The 21,216-nt window shown below is 41.9% G+C and overlaps 1 protein-coding gene across 3 annotated transcripts in view; it reads right to left on the bottom strand.

The window, feature by feature from the left end:
* Window positions 1-168: 168 nt before the first annotated feature.
* Window positions 169-21,216, bottom strand: part of col27a1a (collagen, type XXVII, alpha 1a) — an 89,021-nt gene continuing 67,973 nt past the window's right edge. Inside the window, exons 24-62 of one of the 3 annotated variants that reach the window (XM_037117795.1) lie at window positions 20,695-20,748; window positions 20,561-20,605; window positions 20,426-20,479; window positions 20,279-20,332; window positions 17,678-17,731; window positions 16,935-16,988; window positions 12,231-12,284; window positions 11,890-11,934; window positions 11,205-11,249; window positions 10,978-11,031; window positions 9,457-9,510; window positions 8,657-8,710; window positions 8,460-8,513; window positions 8,317-8,370; window positions 8,089-8,196; window positions 7,911-7,964; window positions 7,701-7,808; window positions 7,528-7,581; window positions 7,377-7,430; window positions 7,124-7,180; window positions 6,964-7,017; window positions 6,819-6,872; window positions 6,648-6,701; window positions 6,215-6,268; window positions 5,798-5,905; window positions 5,287-5,394; window positions 5,052-5,159; window positions 4,905-4,958; window positions 4,397-4,459; window positions 4,251-4,304; window positions 4,136-4,171; window positions 4,001-4,018; window positions 3,857-3,892; window positions 3,721-3,747; window positions 3,561-3,611; window positions 3,311-3,476; window positions 3,110-3,219; window positions 2,783-3,001; window positions 169-2,665 (exon numbers count right to left, since the gene is read on the bottom strand). In XM_037117795.1, the coding sequence (XP_036973690.1) occupies window positions 2,519-2,665; window positions 2,783-3,001; window positions 3,110-3,219; window positions 3,311-3,476; window positions 3,561-3,611; window positions 3,721-3,747; window positions 3,857-3,892; window positions 4,001-4,018; window positions 4,136-4,171; window positions 4,251-4,304; window positions 4,397-4,459; window positions 4,905-4,958; window positions 5,052-5,159; window positions 5,287-5,394; window positions 5,798-5,905; window positions 6,215-6,268; window positions 6,648-6,701; window positions 6,819-6,872; window positions 6,964-7,017; window positions 7,124-7,180; window positions 7,377-7,430; window positions 7,528-7,581; window positions 7,701-7,808; window positions 7,911-7,964; window positions 8,089-8,196; window positions 8,317-8,370; window positions 8,460-8,513; window positions 8,657-8,710; window positions 9,457-9,510; window positions 10,978-11,031; window positions 11,205-11,249; window positions 11,890-11,934; window positions 12,231-12,284; window positions 16,935-16,988; window positions 17,678-17,731; window positions 20,279-20,332; window positions 20,426-20,479; window positions 20,561-20,605; window positions 20,695-20,748 (2,685 nt within the window). In that variant the 3' untranslated portion in view covers window positions 169-2,518. Of the gene's footprint in view, window positions 2,666-2,782; window positions 3,002-3,109; window positions 3,220-3,310; window positions 3,480-3,560; window positions 3,612-3,720; window positions 3,748-3,856; window positions 3,893-4,000; window positions 4,019-4,135; window positions 4,172-4,250; window positions 4,305-4,396; window positions 4,460-4,904; window positions 4,959-5,051; window positions 5,160-5,286; window positions 5,395-5,797; window positions 5,906-6,214; window positions 6,269-6,647; window positions 6,702-6,818; window positions 6,873-6,963; window positions 7,018-7,123; window positions 7,181-7,376; window positions 7,431-7,527; window positions 7,582-7,700; window positions 7,809-7,910; window positions 7,965-8,088; window positions 8,197-8,316; window positions 8,371-8,459; window positions 8,514-8,656; window positions 8,711-9,456; window positions 9,511-10,977; window positions 11,032-11,204; window positions 11,250-11,889; window positions 11,935-12,230; window positions 12,285-16,934; window positions 16,989-17,677; window positions 17,732-20,278; window positions 20,333-20,425; window positions 20,480-20,560; window positions 20,606-20,694; window positions 20,749-21,216 lie in introns of all 3 variants that reach the window. The other 2 variants (XM_037117794.1, XM_037117797.1) reach the window with 2 other exon arrangements.

The raw sequence follows: 21,216 nt of genomic DNA on the forward strand, positions 1-21,216 counted from the left end.
CCAATGTTGGAAAACTCATATTTCAAGTAGAAAAAAACGACATTTAAGGTGTTTTCTCTGCTGATAAACACAGTTCAGGGTCATTTTTGACCTTAAGACAGCAGGAGGGTTAAACAGTCTGTATTGTATTCCAGCTTATCAAATAGTTGTAAAGTAACAATCCACACACAAATTGAAAGTATTTATTGAACAAATGGACACCGAACAATGAATAAACAGTAGACAGATAAAGGATGTTGGCACCAGAAATGGTCTCGCTCAAAGTTTGATGACTTACTGTATTTGGCTGATATTTTCCAAACAGGCTTTAATTATTAAAAAGGCAACAGAAAATCTTTTGCTCCGAGTCATGTGTACAAGTGTGAGGTATTCTTAGCTCATTTTTTTTTTTATGTCTACAACAGATTTACAAAAAAAGAAGAAACATTTTTCACATATTTGCATAATTTCTTTAAAACACAAGTTATAGTATAGCACAGAGTCCTGGTACAGTACACGGTTGGTTATTATCATAGAGGAAAAAAACAACATAAAGCAAAGAAAAAAAAATAACAAAAATTAAAAAAATAAAAGATAATTAACATAGCAATTTGTTCTCTGGAGCCCCAAATTTACACATAAAAAAAATCTATAAACTCCAAGACCAGTTGGGCGAACTGATATATAAAGTTGTCAGAAAGAGTAGTATTGCTTCAACCAACAGAAATTTGCTCAGTCTGCAACCACGGTAACAACATTAAATAACATTAAATTAGCAAGAGGGGATCCACTGTATACAGCAAGGTTTGCACAATTATACACACTTGTGTCCAGCTACAACAAAGAAACCTTTTATTTAATTAGAACTATCTCAACTACGGTAGTTGTGTTTCTAAAAAATATTACATACAGCTGTTGGCGGGGCTTTGTACAGAGAAAAAGGAATCTTTATTCTTAAAAAATACTTAAGACCCTGTGAATTATACTGGATACAAAAATGAGGAATCTGTTTTTGTTTTTTTTGGTGTTTAAATTATTTTCAAATTAAAATAAGCATCTCTGTAAAATGCAGCATTGAACAATAAAGAACAGACGGCTTACTGTGTCCTTTTGGATGGGATATTACCATTATAGTGCACTATGGAAGCTATGGCAATATATTATATGGACTTTTTTAAAATTCATCTAAGCAAAGCATGCACTATAAACATCTGAATATTTGAGCAAAGTGGTGTAATTACAGCACTATTGTTAGCACCTTAGATAACTTACTTACTAGCACCATGCATTAAAAGAGAGAGGATGGGACAGAAGAAGGGGAGGGGGGCTAGTTTTTGGATTCATGGACCCACTCTCCTCTCTCCTGTGGCTCAGTTCTCCTCTGTACCTGTAGTCTGTCTACTGTAAGTGGGGTAGAAGAAGAGACTCCTGGTCCCTGGGGTGGTGCTGAGCAAATAATAACTATTAACCTCCTGTCTTTAATCATAAGTAAGGAAAGAAGGATGCCTGATTTCACACTCCACAGTTGTAGAGAAATTAATAAAACACTACTGAGAACTAGAGCTCCATACCCTTTTCTTGACTCTGACCTCTAATCTCCACAACTGCAGATATTCTCCTTAATCATCAGTGGCATCCGGTTCAATAATGAAAGAATAGTAAATATAGCAAATAAGTATTTAATGCACTTGACTCTCCATGTTGGACGGCTTGCGTGCATCAGTGTGTGGCTTCAGACGTTGTTACTGAGAGCTGACTGGGTGCCACTGGGTTTTTTCCTGCATAAGAGAGGAAAGTGAAAGTTTCCCATTTGGAGCACCAGTAAAATACAGATGTGACCTCTCCTCAGTTTGCCTCTGGATTCATTCACACGGGCAAGATCACGAGGAGACGAGCACCGATAGCAAATAAAAATGGCACCCCTGAAAAATCCTTCCATATAAGTTTAAAATATCAAATTATCTTCTCATTTTCTATTGCACTTGAAGATTATTTCTTTACATAAGATATACATGTATAAAAGTTAATAATAAGCATACTTATATATGTACATTTAACTGATCCCAATTACTTTAATTCCTCTCTTCTAACAGAATTGAATTCCTGGTATTTCCAAAATAAAAGTACACACAGTATACAGACTGTATACAGTTAAAAAAATAAGTTACTCTAATGTCCGCTGATTAACTTGGCCTTGGTCTCCCTTCACTTAGCAATGTTCTAGAGAGAATGTGTGGCATAGAGCCTTTTTTTTTCTCCAAGCAGGCGTACATATGGAGATCCTTCTTGGAGAGCGTGAAGAAGCTAATAGTGCAAGAACTCCCCTGCTCCACCTCAGCTCTTCTGTGTCCCCCCAGCTCCCTGTGCTTCCTCCCTCTGTGTCTGCAGTCCAATGGGAGTTGAAGCAGGATCTGATTGGAGGGGAGGCTTGTACTCGCTTGGATTGGAGGAGGCTGCTCCGATCTCCACGCCTGCAAGAGGGTGTCACCTAAGGGTGATGATCCATCCCTCCACCGCCAGACGACTTACACCGCAACCCTCACAGGAAGCAAACAGGACCTACTTCTAGATGGTAATGTGAGCCAGGAGAGGTGTTGGGGAGGTTGAAGACGTCAACCACAGGGAGCAGGGTGGGATCCAGGGAGTGGAAGACAAAGTGGGTCTGGTGCCAGCGACCATCTTTTACCTGAAACACAGATGCACAAGACACTTTTTAGACCACAACATGAAGAAGACAAGCAGGATAACAAGTCTGAAACTGAAGATAGACACCAACTAAAGGGAAAATGACATCATGTCGTACCCAGCAGGAGTCTTCTAGGACTTCTGGCTCGAGCTCTCCTCCCACCTCGAACACCTCCCCGCTCCAGGCCTTGAACCTCACAGATCCCTGGGCAGCCGGTTGATCCTCAGCTGACTTCCAAACAGAGAAGTTCAGGCAGTGGATGACAACGTGCTGCACTGCCTCTGAGCTCAGCAGGTGGACGAAGTTCAACTGGACACGGCCAACGCTGATTGTTGGCTGCTCAAACAGACAGAACAGGCACTTGTTAACAAGTCTGGTATGTGCTCATGTGTAATATTCATTCTTCGTTGATGACATTGTGATGCGTTATTATGTCTTAGTTACCTTGGACGCCGTTATTGGTTTTAGGCAAGTCTGTCCACCTCCTGTAAAGTTGCAGGAGACTTCTATTGTATCCGACGAGCAGCCCAGGTTAGGGTCAATCCAATAAGTGCCTGAAAGTGTAAACACATTTTGGATTATTTCTCTATTCAAGTATTACATTTCTGTCCATCTTTTTCTCTGACCCAAGATGCACATCCTCACCATCATTTAACTTCTGTTCACAGCTGTGCAGGTCCCTGCAGATGCGGGCGGGATTGTCCCGAGTGCCCAGTGGGTTCTTCAGGCTCTGGATCAGGTTACTGAGGTAGTGGAGGGTCTTAAAGATCTCTGCACCCTGGTCCAGCATTGGCAGATCCATCACCGGCTTCTTCTGGGGGACAGACAAAATGATGAGCTTTGCAAGATATGAAGACATAATACAGAGAGATGTTGATGCCATTAGACCACCGACCTCAGTCCTGAGTGGCGTGTGTGAATCCATGAACAACACACCATCTTCTCTCTGCAGCAAAATAAGAAAATCTTATTAAACCGGTGTTGGTGTACATTTTACAACATATTTGTTCAGCCATAGTGGATGTCATGAAATTAGCAAACATAACATGACTTACAAATGACAGAGGGATACCAGGGCGACCCTAAGAAGAAAAGAGGTATTTAGACAATGAATCACAAAACCGAAATTGTGATTGCCTGACTATGAAACTTTTATTGGTTTTGGTTAAACCTATAAAAGTGGAAACTTACTGGAAGTCCAGGGGGTCCACGAGGTCCAGGAGATCCCTAATAAAACGAAAAAAACATGCCAAATAAGGTTTTATGTAGTCGATCAAGCATCCACAGTTAAATACAAATGGCAACAGACGAGAAAAAGATGTTGTGCAAATATACCCTTGGTCCTTGCAAACCCTGTTCAGGAAGAGAACACAAAGACGTATTTTAAGCCATCATATCAAATATTTTCACAATGGACAATGTAAACAAAGTGCAAAAAACTGAGAAAGAATACATGAAGTAAGAACTTACAGTCTCGCCACGATTGCCCTTCTCTCCTCTGGGACCCTGTAAAGTAACGTACACAGTCAATTGTGTGTAGATAAGAGTGTGAGAAATGTTCAGTTATATCAGTTATAATACGTACTGCGCTTCCATTGGGACCAATAATTCCCATTGGGCCACTAACTCCTCCTCTGCCCTGATGGAGAGACACAGTGAAGAGGAGAGGAATTAAATGTGAGCTTCAGAGCATTTCATCAGCAGTGTTGTGTGGATCATAGGTCTACTTACCATTGCGCCCTGCGGCCCCTTTGGTCCCCTGATGCCCTTTGGCCCAAAGTCTCCTGGGGGCCCCTGAAAACAGCAGAGATGCTTATTCATACACACTCATCACATGCTCCTGTTTTAAGAGTTCACTTGATCAGGTCTGTATGCTTTCTTTGGGTGTTTGCTATAAAATGTTTACATTCTTTATTTGTTCAAAAAAAACATATTTTTCTCATATAGTCCACTGCTGCAGCACCTCTATTCACCCTCCGTCTGAACGCTCTGTTTTAGTGCCTGTCTCTTTAAGATCCCCCTCCTGACAAGAACTCTCTGCTCTGATTGGTCAGCTTCCACAGGCTTGAGCAAATTTATCATCAGAATTTGGGATTAAATGTGTGATTCATAGACTTAGTCAGTGTACAGTAGAGTGGGTCATATTACAATGAGAGAACTTTTTAAAAGTGAAGTATTAGGATCTAAACAGTCTATGTGTGTTTGTGGGAGATGTGCTGCTGTTTGCTGATGAACATACCCTTGGTCCAAAAGCTCCCAGAATTCCTGGAAATCCTGATTCCCCAGTATCACCCTGAGAAAGAATTTAGTCAATAATCAGAAACGGAATGTCATGAAATCATATTGATCAGGTCTTTGTAAGTATGTATCTGTGGCTGACACTCACAGGTTGTCCTTTCGGTCCTTGGTCCCCTTGTGACCCTGGGAGTCCCATTCCACCTCTGAAGCCTCTTTTCCCTGGAGGTCCGCTCTGGCCTCGAAGACCCTGCTCACCCTGGATGGACGAATGATTGATGAACACTATACCTTGCTCGCTCAGTGGCATTTCATTACAGGTGTTTTACTTTTTCATGGATTGTTAACCTATATGTGTTATACAGCATTCCACATTTCCCTCTTACCTTTGGTCCAATGCCCCCCTGATCTCCTGGGAGTCCAGGAACGCCAGTTTTACCACGTGAGCCTGCTTTTCCAGGAAGACCGGTCTCGCCATCATCACCATGCTCTCCCTAGATAAAGTCATAAAAGCAAGATGAATGAGAACCATCAGTAACTGATTGTCTGTCCAACTGTTTCACACCTTGACATCTTTCCACTTTAAGCTTTGTTCAAGCAACTCACATGTCAAAATGTCAACTTTTAACACATTAGATCTCATCTGCTAATTCACATTACATTCATGGTTCCCAGGGGATAAACCATCTAGTGCTTCAAGACAATATTTGCCCAACTCTAGCACCACCTTCAGGACAAACCTGGTATTTCTCACTCTACAGGTCTGTCTCTAAACAAAGCACATTCATCAAGCTATTGGTTGTTCTGCCCAACACATCTACATTTTGCATAATGAGCGTCAAGGGCGTGTTGACAAAACTCAGGTTAATGGACATGAGATTCCCTTGGTTCTCTCACCGGCATGCCTCTACTGCCGTCCTTTCCTGGGACTCCATCCACTCCAGGCACACCCTCCTGTCCTTCTCGGCCCACCACACCTCTGGGACCAGGAAGACCACCCCCACCCTGAAGAGAAGGGAGGATTTATCAGAAATCTGTGTTCCGGGCATCTTTTATTATCTGTCTTCATTCCAGTCAATTAACACAATCAATTTCCCCTGTTTAGCTTAATGTATACATTAATTTCATTTATGCCCCATCACTCAACAGTTAGAGTCTTAAAGGCTGAGAGCAGAGCCTGTGATTTTTACAGGGGGAAATCGAAATACTGGCTTACACAAATATTTTGCAGTAATCCCTGAAATGTGGTTATCACACACAAGTTATTTGTTTGCAAAACGTGTTATTTGTAATTGAAGACAGCAAGTCAGTTACCTCAGGTCCTTTGGTTCCTTTCTGTCCTTGCTGACCCTTTTTGCCTTTCTGACCCTGAAGAGAGAGACAGAAAACATTTTTTAAGGGGGGAAAATAATATCTTAGTGATAATCACTGTCCTACATCTGCAAATGACCTACAATCTCATGAAGTTACTGCAGCTAATGACCAGCATGGCAGTTCTACTCCCCCAACCTCCAAAAAAGCATATGACAGCACAGTACAACATTTGTTTTTTAGGCTGATTAATATTGATATTTCTGTTGGACCTCTGCTATATCAGCTACATTTTTCGCTTTTCTGAATGATGCTGTTGCCAGTCCCATACCTCTGATTGATGTTAAAATGTCCTATTAAGTGCCAAGTGCCAGGCACAGTCACCCTCAACCATTCACAGCAAACACACAACATGTTATTATTTTGACATCCTTACTTGATCTCCTTTGGCTCCTTTGGGTCCTTGTTGCCCACGAGGTCCAGGCTGCCCCTGTAAATGACCAGTTAGGTTAATGAAAGCATATAAAAGCGACCTGTGTGCCTGCCGGTTGTTTATGCAGACTTAATGACAGAAGTGTGTGTGGAAATCACATGTTATGACACTCACAGGTTGTCCAGGAGCTCCAGGTCGGCCTCTCTCTCCGTCCACACCGACCTGACCCTGAGAAAGAGTGGTGAAGCATTGACTTCATGAACACAAATACCCAAACAAATCATTTTAAAATCACCTGAGATCATGGCTCTGTACGTACTTTGTACCCCGGATCTCCCGATTCCCCTCTTTCTCCTCTCTCACCTGGACGACCCTGATAAAACATGAAATATATGAGTAAACTGCAAATGATTTGATTTCTGCAACATTACAGCACCAAGGATTGAAGAAGGGAGAAAAGTAAGTCAGGTGTGACTTACTATGTCACCTGGAGGACCAGGAGGACCCTCTACTTTCCCATCATCTCCCTGCTCGCCCTGTCAATGAAAATCAGAACAGTGATGTTAGATGTTTTATTTCAGACAAGCATCCCTGATGTTTCAACACACTGTATCTAGCTTTTTAAGTACTCCAAATGTCAGACCGTTTACTTGTCTGGCCTTCTTTAAGACGTGAACCTAACTGAACTGGACTACACGGTGGAAACAAGTCTATAAAATGAAACACTTGTACCTTTTCACCTTTTGGTCCTGGAGGCCCCATAGGGCCCTGTGATCCCTGATGACCCTGCAAAGATAGATGCAAGAAATAACGTTATGTTAACTGTTACACAAAATTCAATTAACATAACAGCTGACACTCACATACAATCAGGTAATCCTACCTCATAACCTGCAAGACCAGGTTCCCCTTGTTGACCCATGCGACCAGGAGCGCCCTAAACAGAACAAATATACAGTCTTCAGTCACTTTATATGTAATTCATACATTAGATGGCACTCAAACATCCTATGAAAATAAATAAAAAACATCTGTATCATTACTGTTCCACTTTACCACGTGTCCAATAGTTCCTCTAGAGCCCTTCTGCCCAACAAAACCTGGAGGTCCAGTCTTCCCCACCGGCCCGGTCTCCCCGAGGTGACCTTGATGACCTTTGGCACCCTAAACAAATGGAAGGTAGAAGTTACAGAATAGCAGTACACATAATATTTTTATGTAATTGTTGGCGAAGAATCATCATCAGAGGTGATCTGGTCCTCATACCTTTGACCCTAATTTGCCTCTCTCCCCAATTTTGCCAGGTTTCCCTTCTGGACCCTTCAGAGAGAAAACAAAATTAAGAAACAGCTTAACATGGGGTTTGATAATCTGTGAGAGTTAGTGTGTGTTTGACTGAGTGTGTGTGCGTGTATGAATTTGACCAGAAACCGAGGCCACTCACTCTGACGCCATTCAGTCCAGGAGGTCCAGGTGGGCCCTCCTTTCCCTTTAGCCCAGTTTCACCTTTTTCTCCTTTGTCACCCTCCTGACCCATGTCGCCTTTGTCACCCTGAAAACGTGCACATAAAAACATGACAAAAAGTTTCTTCAAAATCATGCAAAATTAGCCAGCTGCTTTATCATTTGTTGTCTTCATATACAAATCAAAATATGCTTTTTTTTACGTCACCTTGGCTCCATCAGGTCCAGCTTGACCAGCTTCTCCCTCCAGGCCTGGCTCTCCCTGTTTTCACACACATACAAAGGTTAAAATGAACGGCTTGGCTTGTTAAGGATGCAAACTATTTGATCGCTTAAAGCTGATGAACGTACCCGCTGTCCTATTAGTCCCTGCTCTCCGATGTTGCCAGCAGGTCCAATGGATCCCTGACGCACACAGGTACAAACACATCAGGCCACAGACAATATTCTTTCTGACTTTTTTTGGTATTTGTTCGGCATCATTTGTTCAAATTAGGCACGCAACAGTTTATATTAAATATCAAAGCTGCAATTATATATTGCCTTACCTTCTCCCCTAGCTCGCCTGGCAGTCCTGGTTCCCCCACCTTGCCTGGAGGACCCTTTTTATTATGAATACACAAACAATTAATTTAATATGATCAATATATCAGGGATGAAAGGAAAGACATGAACACCTTTGTAATGTAGGTTCATTACTTTAGAGCACATTATGCTCATTGTAAAGTTCATAATTTTATTTTGGGTGACTACTAGAATAGGTTTACACACTTTAATGCTCAAAAATCCCATCAGTTCTCACATACTGTCCAGTGCTGCAGCACTGCATTCCCACTCTGCCTGAAACACTCTGTTTTAGCTCCTGTCTCTTTATGGAAAAAACCCCCCAAAAACCCATCTGTTGTGATTGGTCCCCTCACACATGCCTGAGACAGCACCGCTCACTCTGTTTTATGTTGTCTCTGTTGTGTTTTAAGCTTTTAATTAGCTTCACTTCTACCACAAATATAGACTGAAATTATGCAAATATGTGACATGGTGATGTTATGATGTCAGGAAGTCATGGAATTAAAGGAGGATCTACTGACGACGTGTTTCAGGAGCAGTGTTTTCTGTGTGAGTGAGGAGTTGTTTTGGACTTAGGGCTTTTAACTATGAAGCTCTTTTACGTGCACAAGAATTGTTGTAAAACACTGAAGGAAAGTAAAAACAACACAAAACTGATACTTCAATCAGAAACAATTGATGTCGTGGTGTTAAGAGAACAACAGATGTCTCATATTTGATCATTTAGTCGTCACTATAACCTTTGTGTGCTTGCAGTGATTGTGCTTGCAGAATCTCTCACCTTTTGACCAATTTCTCCCAATAATCCCACAGTCCCTGGTGGCCCAGGTGGTCCCTAAAAATGACAAAATAAATCAGACTTAAAACCAACTGGAGATATTTGACACTAATAAATGTCAGATCTTGTTTAGTAAGCACAGAAAATAGGACATCTCCCTAGTTTTTGACTGTAGAGGAGCCAACAGCAGATCCATCAGTAAACCATCTGCACGCAGTTTGGCTCTGAATTAAACAACAAACTGTGTCACTGATTATACTTCTAAAACATTGATGCTTTGCCATGAATACTTCTTAATATCAGTGCATATGAATTCTGTTAGCACCCTGGTTGACTTTCATCTGCCCAAACGATAGTGACAGTTAAGTGAAGTCAGACGTGTGGTCTCAATTTATAAATTTTTATGTCATTGGTAACAAGCCCAAAGAAAAAGTTGAAAAACAGTGGTGCAGCACCATATTTGAGACGACGACGAATGATCAGGAGGAGTAAAGGGGATTTCAAAGTGTGTAAAAGGAAGGATTCATATTTAAAGATGCTTGCCAGGAAAGTCCACTTCGTCGTTCCACTGTGATTGAATATTTATTTACAGGGAACCACAACAGCTTGTCAACAAACTGTTTATATCTCATGAAACTGTGCTGATAAAAACATATTTTATAGCTTATACCCGACATAATCAGGCCAAAACAAACCAAAATACAAGTAAAATTCAGACTCTCGCATAATATTTGCCTTTACTATTGTAGATATAAACAGTCTGCTGAATGAAGTAAACAGCCTTCAGCTGCATGAGTGTGCTCTTGAGATAGTTATGGCTCGAGATCCATGTTTTGTTTAATAGGAAACAGGAGAATATTAGTCTGTGATTAATTCATACCGGTGAAAACAAAGATGGAATGGCTGCCTGAACTAAATTCAGCGTGCATGAAAACTGATGCATGTTTAATCCATCTCTCTGCCTCCTTAAGTGTAATCAAATTAAAAAAAAAAACATATGAAGGACAGTACGACTGTAAGCCAGTCCTTCATGGTAATAATCACAGAGATTTTCCCTGTTCAGTGATTTAGTGTGTCTATTAATAATCTGTTTTCTTTTCAAAAAACAGCTCAGCAGGCTCGCTGTTCACTCTCCTGCCTCTTCAGAACAGATGTGTAAAGGATGAGACAATTATCTGGCTGCTCTGGAGGAAACATTTAATACAGGCAAATACATTCTCAATAACTACCAAAATATGTCTCATAAATTTTTCCCTGGCTGTGATATTTTGGCGCTAACGACACTGGGAGGACAGGACCAGGCTGCTGTTTGCTGCCAAAGGGAATCTCAGGGCCTCTAAGTACAGTTATGACAAGTGGGAAGGAAAAGTTTAGGAACAGTGCAGAAAATGTTATTATTTCAAGAGTGAGAGAGTAAGACAAGGATATCAAGGTATATCAGGGGAGGTGTAAAAGATGCAGAAGAGATGAGGAAACTGCTGTGAAATATATGAAAGGATGGAGAGGACGGTTAGAAGATCGTACCGGCTCGCCTGCTATTCCCTTGTCCCCTGGAGGTCCTGAAGGCCCTTGGATACCCTGGAGACAAAAGGTGGGTGAGTTCAGGGTACATGTATCTGCCTAAACATCATTTAGCAGATGTAGCACACGTAAGAATCAGATATGCATCTACAATTAAACACAATACTACTCTATTTGTTTCTTAAGTAGTGTATTTGTATCATTTCTATGTATGAGCATAGTGAACTCACAGGAAAACCTTTGGGCCCCACCTCCCCTGGCTCTCCGATCTTCCCCTGTAGGGACACAATAAAAGAAGAAATCAGTAAGATGGGATGAATCAGATCAGGGCTCATTAGCATGGATCAGCATGGTGCTCACAAAATCAGATTTCAAAACTGTAGTAGACAAAGACAGTATAACAAGAAATAGGGTCAGATTAACTGAAACTGTCTTAACTGTCTTGTTTAAGACATATTCTGCATCCACAGACATATTATTTGTGTAACAACAACACATAAAATATCTGAACACCTTACAACACAAAAGAGAAAGAGGGTAAACTTAACCTTGATTTCCACTGAGCAAACAAGGACTCTTAATTGACATAATACTTTAAAAGCTTTTATTATTGTACAACCCCAGTTCCAAAAAAGTTGAACAAAAACAGAATTCAATCATTTGGAAAGTAAATACTGAGTAAACATTCCTAAATCCCACCCATGGACATGTATGTAAATCTGGCCCACAGTCTGCTGAAAACCTTCCAAGGACAGTTTTCTCCTCCAAACTAATAAGGTGTGTCTGACTGTGGGCCTCCATGCTGCTGGTATCATGCAGCTCCTCTAAATCATCCTGGTGCCTCTCCTCTCCAGAGGAACATCAGCACCAAAAAAATATATGAGAAAGGAAGGAGTGGAAAAAGCCGAAATATACCTGTGGTCCAGGGAAACCTATTTTTCCTGGAGGACCATCAGAGCCCTGCGGAGAGAGGGAAGGATGAGAGATAGCGGTGTCAGTTTGCTGTATGCTCCCTGCCTCCTGAGCAGCTGGAGGAAGATGTGCTGCTTGCTATTTTCAGTGCACAAGATAATTTTTCCCAAGATCATTAAGAATCCATTATGCGTGAAGGGAGGAAATCATTTCTATTAAATGCTAACTTATGGTCATCACTCTTGTGTGTGCACAGCTGGGCTTTGTGAATGTTTCCCTAGCTTTACATATCAACCTGAAAAAAAAATGGTGATTGATTCATGCAATCAAAGCAGATTTCTTACCGCCTTGCCCTCTAACCCCATCTCTCCGGCTGGACCGTCGGGCCCTATCGCTCCCTGAAACACAAGACAGCTGTCACTTCACCAACAGAGGTCACTGTAACACAGCTAGACAGCCAACAACGCTGCAAATAAACATCTCAGTGTAGTGCATCAATGGCACTAACACCCCCATGTCAGAGGTAGTGTACCTGTGCCTGCAAGATACAATTTCCTTTCAGGGCGAATAAGGATGTGAGTTAAGTTAAAGCGTGTGTAAAGGTGAATGTGTGCATACGTGGCCACAGGTCTCTCTAAAGGCTGTCACACATGGCAGTGAAAGTTACCGTCTTGTATTATTTTTGCACTAGAATCGGGGCACCGTGTCTGGATACAGATGCATACTGTCCACACACACACACACACACACACACACTGTCAAAGCAGTCCGACTGTTTAGATTACATGGGTGCGACTGTCAAACATAATCAATCCAAAGCGCTTAAACGGCTGCTAGTCCAGTGAGCAGCGATAATAAATGGGGAAGCAGGCAGCAGACCAGGACAGTCCATCTGCTCTGCACCTGCACCTCTGGATGCTGCCTCACTGTGATGTCAAGATCCTCACTGGGTGATACTGAATGTCTGAATTTCATATTCTAGGGGTTAATCTTAGCTAGATTACAGATTACGAATAACAAATAATAACATGACGCAGCCACACAGTGAGTGTGAGTGGCTGATGACTGAGCACAGTGGGAGTTTGGCCCGTGGAGAGTGCCGCTAGCTGAAGTGCCATAAGCCTATTATACATAGAGCTGGATAAGAAGCACTCATTAACATTCCTGTCTGGGGTACCTGCTACCCACTGCTTGGGTTTACATAGCCGGATTATCTGATGTTTAGGGAAAATCTTCCACCCTATCAGGCCCCTAGAAAAAAATGGCCTGACTCTGGATATTACGCTTCAAAGTTAATAAAAGACATTAATTGGCTGCATTAATTTGTGACCCAGAAGCATGATTTAAAACAATCGTAAACATCTTTTTAAACTAGCTCAATAATAACCCCCGACCGCCAAGAAGAGATGGGATTGATACGCTCTTCAATATGGAAATCATTAGCTGAGGACTTGCAGGTCAGACGTCCCGAGGAGTTATTAAACACGAATCATGATTAGTCCGACTGGTGATTCTTCATGGCTGACGTCCACTAATTGGTTTTATACATGCAAATAGCACATGAACACAGTAAGACAGAGAGACAGTGGTGCTTGCTTCCTCCCTGTTCTGATGCCAACATGCCATTTAAGGCAGTTTTATCACTTGTCTCTGATTCCACAATATTTCCATGTTAGAAAACAGTCTGGTGCCAATGATGAGTGAGGCCAGATGTTACACTGTCGTCAACATTAAGGCCTTGTGCCTCAAGCCAAGTGGCTAACGTCTAAAAGACATATGGTGTTGAAGTCTGTCTCATTTGGCAACAGGATGTTTTATTCAGAGCTGAAATCACCTTTTCAAAAGGTTTTCCCCTTGGTTTTATCAAAAGAGACGCCGAAAGAACTTTGAGAGTGTTTTGAATTTTACAGACAAATCAGTGAGTGAATTATATTGGGCAACTGGACAGCAACTGGCTGGGTCCATTGAATTGTTTTTTGCGCCGATTTTTGTCATTTTATTTTGCAAATTTTAACACTCAAATGAGAGCCACTGATCAGCGACAGACTCTCTTCACCCAGCAGCATGAAGAGGCCAGCAACTGCAGAGAGAGACAGCAGGGGAAGACAGTGTGTAGAGCCAGAACATGTTCACATCCTTCTTAAAGTTTATTTTGACTATACTAGAGTTAACTGAGGAAAAAACAACTGTGATGGTGTTGGTGAGGACAGGAAAGTAGTTATAAGAATGTTTTTAAACTGTCCATAATGAGTCCAATCAGTGGACAAAGCTTGTGCCTAGATTTCCCACAATGCAATTTTCCCACAGAGAGACATCACTGGAGGGAATTTATCAGATTACATGCAGCTTCCTCTGGAGCCACAAAAGGCTTTATGTAACTTTATTCATGTATGCAGGAGTACTCCCAAAGATTTTTAAACACACTCTGATGTGTAAAATTGGTGGAGTTATCCTTTAAAGAACCAGTCTTCTCATCACTTATGTCACGACCGGAGACTCCAGCACACCCTGCAGCCCACCTCATAAACTTATGCATGAATATATTTTGAATTGTGCATTGTTTGGTTTACCACTGTTGGGCCGTTGTTGGATAGCATCTCTTAAAAGATGAATAGAGGACACATGAAATCAGACATTTTAAAAGCTGTTGCCCTCCTTGTGCAGTGGGGGTGAGACATGAGCGAGCGTCTGTGGTTAACCACATTTACTGTCTGTGAGAGAACCACCTCTACGTTTTCTGGCTTTGAACCCTCATGTTTCTTTTCGGCATAAGTCACGAAGAAGCAGGCAGATTTACTGGCAGTGGAAGCTGCTGACACTAGTATTAACAGAAAACACAGCTTGAGACATGAGATTGTGTCCAGGCCAACCACAGTGCAGCTTGTCTCCCATGGACGTCCTGACGTAGAGAAGCTCAGAATTAATTCATCCCACTTTCCAGCTGGCTCAGACAACCATAGTGATAAAAGACGTCTTTTAAAAAATCTTTGAAAAGGTCAGCGACAGCATCTGTACTCGATGAGACAGCATAAAAAGGTCAGTGAAAGGCTAACAGTGAAGCAAAACTGACCCCACAAGCTTTCATTCACTGTCTTCGCCATCATTCACATTCTTATCAATCATTGGCTCTAAGTTCCCTTGGAGTTTATGTGGAGAATTTATTTGTTCTACGTTGTTCAAGAGTCCAAATTTTATGAAGAAGATTATTTATCTGGTCTAAAATTTCGGTTGGTATTTAGCTGATACCTCCCTTGTTTTCATCTCTCACAAAACACTCCGGAGTTGTATCTGATTTCACTTTTATTGAGTCTGCTGAGTTGTAATTTGACCAATCTCAGGTGATTTCTGCCATCTGCATCTAGAGTATATCAATTCTGTTTTTGTTGAACTTTCTTGAAGCATTTTAAATTTATGTTAATAGACTTTTCCCCCCCACAGCAAACTGTTAAGATGTTTAACAAGAGGATCACAGATGAATCTAATAACATTGATTGCTCCAATCACTTTAAGGAGTTCTGGTGAATAAACTAGATGGAATGCCGAGATATTTATGTCAAAAGTTACACCTGTGACCGATGCAATACTTCAGCAAAATGAGAATTGAGATCCTCATTATGTTACGCTAATTTAATTATCATGCAATCTGTTATTTTAGCACCAAAACTACACCATGCAGTGATGTTCAGTACCGGCTCAATGTGAAAGACCTGCCCACTGGAGGGTTTTCAGATGTTATATCTAAATAATGTGTATACTACTGTGATGTGATGAAAAAAGACCAAGAAAAAAACCTAGAATGATACTCAGTGGAGCGTATACCTCTGCCAAGGCCCAACAGTCCCCTATTGTGCTTGCTCACCTGAATATGCCTGATGGTTTCAATCAAGATCCATGAATTATTCCTTAAAAATCTAAGGAAATGTCGAGAAATGCTTGCAATGTTAAAGACTTTTTTTTACGTTAAACTAACAGATTCAAAATCCTATTGGTGATGCAGTGTCTTATAATAAGGTGAATGTTGTCTCGGTCAAAGCTGACACGATGAGCTTTTTTTGTAGTTGGCACCTACATTCTGTCAGACAAACCTAGGATCTGTATTTACGACTGTGTGGGGGGGAGTCATGCAAAATGCCAGTTTCTGCATAATATTGCTTTAACTGGATCCACATCAAAAGTTAATGGGGTCTATTTCCATCTGTCATCCAAGTTTTTGTGGAAATCTGTTCAGTAGTTTTTGTGTTATCCCACTGACAAACCAAACAACAAACTGACATGGATGGAAACATAAACTGTTTGGTGGAGGTAAAAAATATATTTTCTTTTAAAAGTGTACACCATTATCTGATTGTCCTTTCAAATGTTCACCATATGTCAGAAACATATACAACTGAGCTGTGATTCGAGGCCTAAAAGCTGCTATTGTGTTTTGTGAATGCTGTTTAGAGTTTAAAAACAATCTGCTATCCCAGAATCATTGAAGCACAAAAAAAAAAGAAGCTGATAAACTGCTAATCCCTCCCGTAAATCATGTCCCCCAGTTTACTAAATTTATCTACAAAGCAACCTCCAGAATTACCACAAAAGCCCGGTCACATTTTCCATGACAATGAACGTCATGTAGCTGGATTCAGCGGGTCTTTTCTTACAGCTACTAGTCATTGTTCCATTTATATGGTATAAAAAATGTTTTGTCTTACATCACTGGTGCTCTTCCAGCAGCTATAATGAGCACTGACTTCTGAAAAGGATGAAACAGACTCGCGCTTTGACTCTGAACCCGAGATTGTGTTACGCAAGCGGCCGTGTCCATTAAACACACATGACCTCAGCTCAGAGGCAGTTTCATATCACTTCATTACGTTCAAACACATTTTTTCCGACACACACACACACACACACACACACACACACACACACACACACACACACACACACACACACACATACGCACACACACACACATTACAGCATACACAAAACAAAAGTCATGCGTATCTGCACAAACTTTGTTAGCTGCCATAACAACAGGTGTGACACTTCCAACTTACCCGTAGGCCTTTGGGTCCTCTGGTACCGGCTGGCCCAGACGCTCCAGGAGGGCCCTGACGAACAAAGGAAAAAGGGGATGAAGAGGAAGAGAGTGGGGGGAAAGGAAAGAGAGAAGGAGAGATTAAACAAAGGTTTACACTGACAGAGCACAGAGCCCCCTGGTTGTTGACCCTGGGGGGGCAGCCTGACCTCGGGAACACACTATGGGGTTTGTTGTAAGATCTGTCACTCACACCAATTAAAGGGCCTGCTTTGGAATCCTGTCCCGCTGCACCCCTGAGCCCCGTATTTATGTTTGTTTTGGTGGCTCAGTGGCCCCCGCCTTCCACCAGCGCTCAGACCCGCTCTCTGTCAAACCCGGCTGTGGCGAGGACACAGCGAGGGGAAACGGAGGGCCGGGGCAGCTTCTAATTGGTTATAGGTGTTGGGCTTTTGACTGACGGGAGGGTAATGCAGGTTCAGCGGGAGGCTGCCAGCTCTCATCACGCTCAGAGAAACCTTTCCTGCAGACCGAGGGTTATCAACGCGACTATCATCAACAGTGACTTTTGTACACAGAAACAGACAAAGACATTTTTGTTTGTCAGTTTTCTCGGACATAGCCATCAATGCTACTCTCAGACTAAACCTAGATTGAACCCCTGATGTTGATAACCGTACAACTCATTAACTTCATGCTATCGTTTGTAAACACTCAAGTGACATGAAGGGCGAAAGTGTGAGTAAAAGAGTGTTGACTTACTGGTCTTCCTGGCGGTCCTGTAGGCCCGGTCTCACCTGGTGTCCCTGGGTGACCCTGTCATACGTACACACATACACAATACATAAATTACACCTGAGACAAAACAGGGAATTACATGCTTGAGCAAGGACTCAGCAACAATAAAGCCATTAAAGGATAAGTTCACCCAAAAGTTCAAATTTAGTCAGAATCTTTTCCCCTCCTTGCGGAGATGGAAAGTCTGGTGAAGCTTTGTAGTCCGCAAAACATTCCCGGAGCTTCAGAGCAAAACAGCGTTGGAGAAAAAACACAACTGAAGCAGATGGGGATTTGTTTTTGAAATGCGAAAAACAACAGGAAAAAAAACAACGGAAAGTGGCTCCATACAAATCACCCCGTTATATCCAAGTCTACAGAAGCCCCGAGATACCAAATGGATTTGGAAAGATGTTTTCCATCGACATGGGAGTGCGTCGATACATACAGACTTAATTTTCATTCTTGTGTGAACTTATCCTTGGAGGAGTATGTGTGTTTGTTGCCACACAAACTATGACAGCCTATTCTCAAACTAAACTAAACATTTATGTTACATCACTGGAGTCAAGATTTACAAAGTCAGAGACAAAAACTCACTTCTTCATCCATAAGGTTTGATTTTGTTTGAGGTAACAAATTGGATTTCCATCACACACACACACACACACACACACACACACACACACACACACACACACACATACACACACACACACACACACACACACACACACACACACACACACACACATACACACGCTCGATTAAGTACAAACATACATCTGCAGAAATGCTCTGTACAGCGCTGGAAACCACATCTACTGCAACAATAAGAGACAATGGGGAAAAAGAGAAAAACAGAGAGCCTGAGGAGGTGATTTTATATCTGAAAACATACTGCTTTTGGCTGCTTCGCTCCCTCTTTTATTGGACCCGCTTTTTGGCCGGCCCATTTGTAAAAGCATAACTATGAAATGGGGAGTCTTTTCAGTCGGACCACTCAGATCGGATAAACGCAATAAAAAGCCATTCAATATGCAAAAACCTATAGCACAGGAGGCTGCTCTGCTTTCATGTAGCCACAGGAATAAATCATAGACGTCTGCATCGTGAGTTCTCTGTTAAGCGGCTATAGATGTTTGCTGGTCAGCTCCTCTTCACATTGTATGATGCAGTCTTTTCCAGAGGGTCTGTTTCTGTTTTGCAGCTGGGTGAGCGGGACAACAGAGTACTTCCTTATAAGTGTGTAAGTGTGTGTGTGTGTGTGTGTGTGTGTGTGTGTGTGTGTGTGTGTGTGGTTAAGTCCTGAGAGAAATCCAACTGGCTGTCTGCCAGCAGGAAACTTTTCTCTGTTTCAGCAAGAATGACGACTAAATTCTTATCCACTCCAGCCAGTCATACAGTATATATTAGACGGCCCGTGTCAGATAAAGACAGAGTGTGATGGAGCAGCCACTTGCTCTGTTTGAAAGAGGAAGGCAAGGTGTGTGACAGTGAGGGAGTGAAGGTCATGAAACGGAGGACCTGCAGGGGCACTCTGGTGTCAGAGAAACTATGGGTGGATGTCTAAAAATGCGTCATCTGTCTTTGTTTCTTTATTCTTCTGAGCAAATCTGGTGTTTTGGAATGAGATGTCAGCAGCACTTCCTGCGGCCATTTAACACCGTCAAGGAGGCAAATCATTGGAAGTGATCCCTTGGAACTACTTCTTCCTTTGTTTAAACCAGCGTTACGACTTTTTCCACTTAAAAGCCTCCTGCCAAGTGCCAAACCACTGCTTAGAAAACATGCTCCTAAATGGTCCATGGTGGGCGATGTACCTCCCTTCCCCTTTGGCATGTCCTCATCCATTGACTTAATATCACACATCGGTGTATTCCCATGGGAATACCACACACTGTTTAGTTTAAGATAGCCATTTCTTTGGATTTTCTCAATGATACTGGACCCAGAAAGCTCATATTTGGGCTAAATTACTTCTTAAATGTCACTTTTTTATCATACTTTTTGCTTTAACTTATTATACTGATGTAAATGCTGATTGCACAATTTGATGGTTGTACAAAAATTACACCATCAACATACAGATTCAATCAATTTAAGGCTTATTAAGACATTGTTTTCCCTGATTGCTATGTCCAGGTAATGTTTGAACAAGTGGAATAACTTTTGAAACTGTTGAATCCTGCTAATGCACGAGGCAAATAAGGCAAAGAGAGTGACAGAGGCCGAGGACAAACAGGCATTGACTCAATGGAGAGTTCTCCGGTATTTTGTCTGTTCCCACATCGATATGTGTTTCCACTTACCACCTGGACTATAGAAAGCTCAAAAACAACATTCTTTCTAGAAGAACAATAAGCAACAAATCCTACTTATTAATACAATGTTTTTTTCCTCTGCCTTTCCATAGAACTGAGATCAGGGAGTCTATGTCAACTCGGGATTGTTACGGTTGGTTTTTCGCTTAAGATGGGCTGCTAGTGGTAGTCATGTTGCTAACAGTCGTCCCACAGGGAAACTTAAGAAGGTCGGGAAGCTGAATAAATTGTCTATTTCCTCTTTAAATAAATTTCCTCTTACCGTGGATCCCTTTTCTCCAGGTGGTCCAGGATGGCCCATCTCTCCTCGGTCCCCCTGAGCATACATGAGCACAACATTCAGTCTTCATGGCCGTATTGTGTCAAACCTATAACAATGAATTACAATGGAAAGAACCAGTTATCTTACCTTCTCTCCTGCCAGTCCTGTCTCTCCCACAGGTCCGATGAAACCCACCAAGCCCTGAAACACACGGACTCAATGTTGGATGGATGAATGGATAGATATTTGGAAAAAAAAAATGGCTGCGTCAGGGTTTCTTACCCTTTCTCCCATGGTTCCAACATTTCCTGGGATGCCGGTCTCTCCCTGAAGAGACAAATACCTTACTGGTCATTTGTTTCTGATATAAAATCAAAAGGGAAAAAAAATAGATAGAGGTAGTGACTTTTATTCACCTTAACTCCCTCTGGCCCGACCTTCCCAGGAAATCCTTTTCTGCCCATTCTACCCTGAAACAGGACACAGCACAGACAAATGAATAGTGTTTTACAGACATACATTCTGCCCTTTAAACGCATCATTACCATTCATCATAAATTCCCAATGAACATAAAGGACCTGCTTCCTGTGAGATGACAGCTTGAAGAGGGAGCAGAGGGGAAGCATGCTGCAGCTGTTGTAGCTCACTGTACAGTGCATAGCGCCCAAATATGTAATGGCGTTTACAGGTAATGCTGACAGTACATTTTGGCAAGCTGGGAAAGTGTTCAATGACTGTAATGTTCCTCTTGCACAGACAGTAACTCCCGGGGTTAAGAGGGGGGCTAAGTGCTTTTTTACCAGCAATAACTGCGGGTCACAAATGTGTAAGCCAAACTCCTAAAGACTCCGTGACTCAACAATTCCAAAGTTTGACTCCAGAAAGGTTGGCAGCCCTCATAAGACAGTACAGTCGAACACTGTATTTCACTCAGAAG

This window comes from Acanthopagrus latus, chromosome 12, assembly GCF_904848185.1.
Source record: "Acanthopagrus latus isolate v.2019 chromosome 12, fAcaLat1.1, whole genome shotgun sequence".
NCBI lineage: Eukaryota > Metazoa > Chordata > Actinopteri > Spariformes > Sparidae > Acanthopagrus > Acanthopagrus latus.